Genomic DNA, 8,782 nt, shown 5'->3' with positions numbered 1-8,782 from the left:
TGTTAGATGGCAATGGTAGGTTTTTGAATATGTCAAACAAAAGAAACTGTTTAACTATGGATGGTGTGAGAGTCCGTTTAAAACTTATAAATCTGTATACATATCGCACCCGCTTTTCAATTTCAGTTATTTAGCAAGAAAATTTAATATCATCAAACAATGTTGGATACAATATAATTAGCTGTTAACGGATCTTGGTGTAATAACATAATGAATATATATATTAGAGTGTGCCTTTTAAATGCTAGTTACGTTCTACGGATTAAGACTAAGACGTGCAAGGAAGAGTCAAATTTATTAAGGATGTTTCCTGATATATTTATAACAATTTAACAACAGCAAAAGCCTTCTTCTCGTTGCTAGTCAACTGTTAGGGAAGCAATTTCAATACGTATCCGATAAAATTGAATGCTAAAATAAAAAAAGAAATTGAAGTGAAGCTGCCAAAAAGAAAGTTTAGCACTTTGGAAGATCAGCCGGTGGAGGTAAAAGCTTTTGGTTTGGAAGTTCTCCATCCAAGACTAGCCAAGCCATCTTCAAGCCCCAACTTGTATGAACTTCTAAATGGCAATGCATGAACCATACCCCTGCTCAACACGTAAAAGATATCAATGAAAACACATAATATATCTTGTGTATACCTACCCTAAGAAACAGGCGTGCATTAATTAACAAACCTGGGTTATCTGCAAGAAATCGTATAGCAACCCACCCGCCGGTAGGGACCCCAACCGTGTTTCTTTCAATAGGGTCCACAAGGTTGAAGTTCTTTGGGTCCTTGTTAGGGTCATAGTTTCCAAACCCTTGACCAACAACAAAGAAGTTGAAGCCATGGAGATGAAGAGGGTGGCTTTCAACGCCAAGAATGCTGGTATCTTGCAACACTAACTCAACACTAGTATTAAATGGAAGAACCATAAGTTTTGTGCCATTGCTCACAAAGGTATTATTTGGAGGAGTCCCAGTATAGTTAAACCAATGTAAGGGGCTGATCGGGAAATAAGGACTATAAACACCATTTGATTGATCGGAATAATGGGACTGGAGAAGCGCAACACTTGGCTGTACAAAGGACACATTGCTAATAGATGCAGCGAACCTAGTTCCATTTGGACCTTGGCAAGTTTTATTTTTTTCACAAGGACCGGTACCAAGTCCTACAGTGAAAAAAAGTTGCTTGTCAATCTTCTGTGGGACATTAGCCGGAAACTGAGGACTTGCCAAGCTTCGAAGTCTATTTGAGAACCGTGTCACGAATGAAGTGTCGTTTAAAGATGGTAAAGTTGGTTTAAAGAGTGGCAGATTTTTCATGTGAATGGAGGACTCATATTCAAGAATACCAGCAACTGTGGAATTGTCAAAGGTTCCTTGTCCAGTTACATATGGTCTAGCAGACATAACAAAGTTGGCCCCAGGAAATTTCGGTTTGCTCTTAAGGAGGACATTGGTGGTTTGACCAGGAACTAGTATAAGTGTTTCGGTGTCGAAAGGTTTTGTGTAAATGGCATCAGCTTCAACAACTGTGAGGGTGTGGTTTGCTATACTAAAAAAGAGTTCATCATTGAGTGCTGCATTGATGAGTCGAAGTAGGTATGTCTTCCCGGGCTTAACCTTCAGTTTGAATGTATCTGCCAATTTTAGGGAAAAAATGCTAGCTATGCAATACCTTTAGCAGAGCAGTTGTACAAAGGACCTGGTAGCCCGTTGAAGGTATAGGCATCAGACACATTTGGACCTCCACCAGTTTGTGTTGCTTGGGCAATTATGGCTTCTGGATCAGTATTAAACCACTCCCCTGCAGACATAAAGTTCTCAGCCTATGCAACTTTACAAACATGAGATATCAATCACAGAGAAGTAATTTTACCAAAGATGATGGGAACTTCTTTATAGGGCTTTGAAAAAGGGTATGGGACATTAAGCTTTGGGAGAATGATAAGAGGGCCATAGAGACTCGCTCGTAGCCATGATATATGTGCATGCCAAAACAAAGTTCCTCTTTGTCCAACCACCGTATAGTTGTACACATAACTCTGTCCCGTTTGAATGGGGCATTGTGTTATGTAAGCGGGCCCGTCTGCCCATCCACTTCGTAGCTGACGAATACCATGCCTGCATGGGACATTAATATTTATCACATCCTTCTAATAGAAATACAAAATATATATATATATTGAAACATGCAGCTCTTGTACCAATGGATTGTAATATTACTGGAGACGTGGTTGTTAACTTTGATAAGCAAGCGGTCACCCTCCCTAGCTACAATATGTGGACCTGGAAATTTCCGGTTCACTGTCACCATGCTCCTCGTGTGGCAAAGTCTTGTCACATTTTGCAGCTGGATCTGCACAAGTGTCCGTATTTTATATCCAGATGTTAAAGAAAATTAAAAGAGCTAACATTTTAGATATGGCATGCAACATACATTAAACTCGTAGCTCCTGGTGGTGCCAGCAACAGAAGACACCGAAAGAAGAAGTAAAGTTGTCGCAACTAGTATTCTCAGAAAACCACCCATCTCGATCTCACTTGCAAGAAGCTGAATGCTTTTGTTACTGCATGCACTGAAACTTGGATAGATATATATAGGCTGGCCAGGTTGAGTCAAAGGATGATAAAAGATATTTTAAAGTTGACCACCTAGCTAATGTTGTTGGTGTGCCACTTTAGAGTGCCAACAAAGAGATAATTTTCATCTATTATTCAAAACCTTTCCTTTGTCGTAAGGACTTGTTCCTTTTATGTAATACCACCAAATTTTTTATTATATCAATTTTTTTAATGTCTCACTTACAAACCAAGCTAATATATAAGAAAACCTGTGAATGCTTACTGGATACTATATTCCAGTTGTCACTTCCATCCATAACTACGAATTAATGTTACATATTTGTACTTGATGAATATGTATTAATCATGAAAGATGAAATCCGGCCTAATGTTGTGTACATGAACTTTAGGTTTTCAATCTTTAATATCACCTGGTCTGATTATTATATTTATACCATAATAACAAACATATAGGTGACTCAAACAAGTATGCACCCCAGCCAAGTTGAGCATGTCATAATTGAGAGGATTTAGAAATCAACTAGCTAGTTTCTCTTGGTATAGATAAGCTAGGCAAAAAAAATGAAATCTAATCGTATTATTCCTTGCACATCATAAGCATCTAAGCTCATTAGCACACCATAGAGATAAATATAGTCAACGTCGGCAAAAACTAATTGGGTTAACTTAGTATGGTATTGCTAAAAGAAAATATGTTCAAAGTTAGTTAGGATTAATCTCGGCCATTAGGTAAAATTTGGATTACTAAAATCCAATTTGTCTAATAATAAACAAGTTGCTAGTTCCCATGATGTGATGTTCAAAGTTAGTTTGTTAAAAAAATTAAATAAGCATGTTATGAGAAGGGATCATATCAAACATCAAAGAAATTTAAAAAAAAAATCGCACCTAGGGATAGAACACCTAAAATCATTGATTTCATAGATAAGGACTCTTTCCATTGCACCAAATATTCATTTTGTAGGCTTTTCTTTTATAATAAACTATATATTAAAAATATATAACATTTAACAATTATAGTGCCCTTATCTGTGGTTTTGGTTGTATCCAAAAATGTGTTTGTTTATTGAAATTGATTGTATAGGTTTGTTAGAGTTGTGATTTCAAGTGTATAGATTTATTCGTTTTCGATTTTGGTTGATAGTTAGTCAGTTTTGCGTATTTCCGATCAACTTTCGGTCAATGTTATTCGACAAAACAGTTGACTGTGTTATACGTTTTACTTGGATCCTAATCGTTTGAACTATTGTTATCTATTCAAGCTTAATCGAAAAAAATCTTTAGTGATTGAGCCTTCATGTTTACATTTCTTTAGCGACGGAGAGATCACATTCGAATTTAGTGAGTGACTGAACGTCATGGTTTAAGATTTTAGAAACAATTGAGCCTTATCGTTTGTATGTCTTAGCGATTAAGTAAGGGAATTTAAACAATGAGGTCCTAACAATTAGAGTAGTATTTTAGCAATTTTGTAAACCATTTTATCAGATCATTCGTATTCTTTTAGCGAATCAGCCTTTTCGTTAAAGTTGTTGTCCAAAATATCAAGTTAAATAGTTTGAAAGTTTGTTTTTGCGATTGAGACTTTGAGATTAAACGATTCTATCATATCGTTTGAATATGTGTTTTAGCGATTAATGTAACGTTTCATATTTTTCATTTTTTTCCACTGTAATGTAACTCATATTTTTTTCTACATTCAATACTTTTCCTAATTATTCTTGCATGATACGTAAACAATCAGGAATACACGTTTATATAATTCAAAACAAAGCCATACATTGAGATTATATTTTCTTTGAAATGTTGAATCATAAGTATTGATATCATATACATGCTTGCATACACCTTAAACCCTAAAAATTGTAAGTTCAGGAGCAGTTCACCGAAGAACACAAGATCTGCATTTCATCCGGTTTAATGTGCGAAATCCGTTAAACAGAACCGTAATCGTGCACACGTAAGCAAATATAAACCGTTGAAGTTTTATTACGATTCAAACAAGATCTGGATCGAGTTTCGACGCAAAACAACGCCTTTCTAATAAGCTCTCTTGTGCTCGGTTTCGGAAATTATAAGAAGTTCTTACCGTATGACCATATATATAGAGTTTAAGAATCCACTTAGGAGTGTCCTGTCACACCCCAACCAATGGCGGAAACATCGGAGTGGGACGAAGAATGATTGGTCATCACACATAACGCTATTTTGTGACAATAATTAAATAAAACCCGTTTTATTTCATAACATCAAATTGTCAACATTACATAATAATTCAAATAACATGTTTATAACATAACAATAACAAAAGTTGATACAACATATTAAACCTAATACGTCTATATGTGTATCTAAACATCATCACTACTTCATTTCATAGCATCATCATCCTCAACCTCCTCAACATGTAACATGTTTAAAATAAAGTTCAATGCAAAAGCAAAGGCGAGTATACAAGTTTGATACATACATAGCATAAAAGGATAACTTTTAAATGATTCTTCATGGAAAGCTAATGATACAAGATAAACATTAACTTCGGCATGTGTTTAACAAATCAAACCAATGATGAAACACAATAAGCTCATGACATAACCTCAAGTCTACGGGTGGTGCATTAATCCTATAGCGCTATATATGTCAAGGATAGGCTCGATCGAAGCTAATGATAAGTCTAACACAAAACGAATAACCCCGAGTTCAATGTATCAAGTAATCAAGTAGGCAAGCATGTAATAGGAATGTTTGCGCATTTATGAATAAAGTTTAAGTATAAGTTTCATAAGTAACATGTTACACCCCAAAAAGTGGTAAACGTAAAGAGGGGGTTTGAGTATACTCACGGTTTTGCAAGCTTTCCACTTGATATTCCGCGAGTGTTTGGTTGATTAGTTTGGAGCACCTTGTCCTTCTACACGAAGAAACATTGGTGGGTGAGTATGGAGAGTTCATCGGAAGATTAAGATTCGGATTTTAAAATACATGAAAGTAAACATATGACAAAAATAACCACCTAGCACACATAATACTTGTTCTTGACACTATGAAACTCAAAAGAGTTTAGATGTTTTCATGGGTCAAATGCCCATTAGAATCGTGACAAGCATTATGGTCCTTAGATGATACAACCTACTATCTTGACAAATGACCACTAGTTCATCATCGAAAGTTCAATTATTTGGATAATATATAAGTATTATATAGTTGTACATTATGTCATATAGGTCAAGTATGAGGTAGGAGGATGAATCCCCCATTTAGGAACCTCTTTGTATATCATATAAGTCATGTAAGAGGTAGGAAGAACAAGTCTTCCATTTAGGTACCTCTTCGGTGTTCACCACTACACTTGTTGTTATAAACAATCAAGGAGGGTCATGAACATACAATAAGAAAGGAAATAATTAAAACTAATCTAAGAAATCATCAAGTAATGTGTGGATTTTTAGTAGGATAGCCCAAGCTAGTCCTATAATCACACAAACATCAAGCTTTAAGCTTGTTCACTACTTGTGGGTTAAACCCTAACCAAAACAGAAAGTTTATGAGGTTTTAACCTCTGATTTTAAGTGTCACAACCTTTTTTTAAGCCCAACTAACCATAGAAGTGATTATGAGCATAAGGACATAGGAATGTGTATGAGATAACTCAAGTTCAAGCAAGTTTAGTAAAGTTTAATCAAAACAGAAAGTTTGAAGCCTTATGTGGTGATGTTCTAGCCTTGGTTTGCCATGGAAAACATGTTGGAAACATGCCTAAGGTTGTTCCAAGCAAGTAGGAAGAAGAATCAAGGAAAAAGGTTAAGAAATGAGTGAGTTATGCTCACTTTTGTGGGTTGATATGAATCTGATTATCTTCTGGATTCAGCTGCGTTTTTAGAGTGTTTGAGAGTGATTAGAGAGTCTTAGGAAAGTGAAACATGCTTGGAGGAGGCTTGGGTTATATAGGGGATGGATTAGGGTTGGGTTGGTGGCTTAATTAATGCAAGAAACACACTTAGGAAGCAACAAAACCAACAAAACTGCCAATCCCGAACGAGCTGGTGGCTTGTTCTCGGATTCACGTGGCTCGCAGCCCGCGTAGATGGAGACCAGGCTGGGTCGCGGCCCGCCAGGGTGGTCTGGTGCGAGAATAAGTTTCAAATGTTGACATTTTTCCCCCCTTAAGTTTATTATTTATGGCTTTAAGGTGTTTCAAGGGTCCTTTTTGACATATAAGCATATTATAAGGCTAAAACAAGTATGAATAACATGAAACAAGTATGATGAAGTATGATTAAGTGTATGATATGTAACAACCCGCACTTTCGTGCTTGTTACTCTCGTTACACTCGTTACGCCTAGCACCAGAGATTCGGATCATAATGTAACTATATCGCTTACAACGCTACTTCGCATATATTCGCATTATATCGCATACTTTCAACCCGCTATATCGCACATCACAACGCATACAACGCTAATGTAATTCGAATGTCGAAGTCAAAGTCAAAGTCCAAGTCAAGTTTGACTTCTTTGACTGTAAATATTCTATTTTATGTTTGTATTATGTGGAGTAAGTGTTGTCAATCCAAGGAATCGAAGTAATCGAATGTTTAATCGACGCGAAACAATTTACGACTGTGAATAGTAGGAAGTAACAATGCGATAAAGTTAATCAATCAATAATCAAGCTAATCGAATCATCAATCGAACTCGAGACTCGAATTATGAAGCTTTGCTGTTATTATACGTGTGTGTGTGCTTTATGTGTTGCCTGTGCGTGTTTACTTTATGTTATGTGTGGTGATCAATCGAATCAATCAAATCGAAACTCAAAACTCAATCGAACTCAATCGAAATCGAAATCGAATATGGAATGTAGATGCTTGTATGTAGATATAGTGGTTGGGATTAAAAATTAATTTGAATAGGAAACTCTATCGTACTCGTATCGTCTTCAATCGAAATCGAAATATCAGAAATCGTCGCAACGAACACTCGAAACAGGCTGTGGATCGATCAGGGGTCTTAGCCGATTGAACAGCCCAGCCGATCGGACAGACTGTCCGATCGAGCAGGCTGTCCGATCGGGATGCCTGGCTGATCGGCCAGCCCTTTCCTCTTTGGGAAGCCTATAAATAGGCCTATCATTGTCATTCTTTCCACTTTTGGAAACCCTCTGACCGACCAAATCGTGCTCCCCTTCTTTTCTCAGATTTCTTCCGATTTCGGTAAGTTTTCATCCTAAATCTTGTACTTTCTTTATCAATACATGCTCCTACACCTTTCTATCTTTCAAATCTTGATTTCTAACCGTGAAATCATCAAGATCTAAGCATTCTAGGATGATGTCATCATGGTGTTCTTCAAGAACATCATGTTTTGGCCTCATTCCACCAAGAATCACTTGGATCTAGCCGATTTCCACATAAACAAACTAAGATCTATCACAGATCTGAACATTTACATGGTGTGAAGGATTGAAAGAAGGATTTCCAACTTTCATTCAACTCTTTTACACACAACGCCTTCAAACCGGTAGAAATGGAACTTGAGCCAACTCACAAATCATTCTAATGGTCAAGTGGTTCAAGATTCGGATTCTATCTACGAGGTTCACTGATTTCGGGTTAAAGGTTAAACTACCATTCCGAACCGTTCACCGGCCGGACTTGGGTGATTCCTGTCCGAGCAGGGGAAACAAGTAAGAACGAAAGTGTCATGGTTCAGCTCGTTGTCAAAATACTTCGATATAACGTCAAGCAATCAGAACAGCCAAGTGTTAGACGAACAAGCCGACCAGGTCAGGATGCTGACCGATCGAACAGGCTGTTCAAAAGAACAGCCCAACCGATCGGACATGTCAGCCGATCGACCAGGCCATCCGATCGGCTAGCATATGGCCCCACACTTTGACAATTTTGTGAAGTATGGTGTTGAACGAAGTAATGTCCGATCGAACGACTGATTGGTCACATTACTCTTCGGATCATGAGATACTATGCTTCAACACTTAATCGATTTTCAACTCGTTCGACGTATTGGAGTGCCACCCCATCGAACATGCTGTCCGATCAGGTGACATCCCACTGAGGACCCATTTTGAAGCACCTAACCGATCGGTTAAGCTGGCCGATCGAACAGGCTGTTTGATCGATCGACCTGAAAGGTAAGGACACTTCAATGTTCTCAAATACTACAAAGAAAACTTCAAAAGCTCAAGCCA

The 8,782-nt window shown here is 37.3% G+C and overlaps 1 protein-coding gene across 1 annotated transcript; it reads right to left on the bottom strand.

The window, feature by feature from the left end:
* Positions 1 to 276: 276 nt before the first annotated feature.
* Positions 277 to 2,554, bottom strand: LOC110895559 (laccase-17). The gene is made up of 6 exons (XM_022142884.2): positions 2,429 to 2,554; positions 2,196 to 2,347; positions 1,868 to 2,112; positions 1,667 to 1,795; positions 678 to 1,628; positions 277 to 587 (listed from the first exon to the last, which is right to left on the bottom strand). The coding sequence occupies exons 1-6, from the start codon at positions 2,519 to 2,521 to the stop codon at positions 457 to 459; spliced, it is 1,701 nt and encodes a 566-aa protein (XP_021998576.1). The 5' UTR covers positions 2,522 to 2,554; the 3' UTR covers positions 277 to 456.
* Between the last annotated feature and the right edge of the window lie 6,228 nt (positions 2,555 to 8,782).

This window comes from Helianthus annuus, chromosome 12, assembly GCF_002127325.2.
Source record: "Helianthus annuus cultivar XRQ/B chromosome 12, HanXRQr2.0-SUNRISE, whole genome shotgun sequence".
Taxonomy (NCBI): domain Eukaryota; kingdom Viridiplantae; phylum Streptophyta; class Magnoliopsida; order Asterales; family Asteraceae; genus Helianthus; species Helianthus annuus.
The sequence above is the reverse complement of the archived record's forward strand: the minus strand, read 5'-3'. Positions and strand labels throughout refer to the sequence as shown.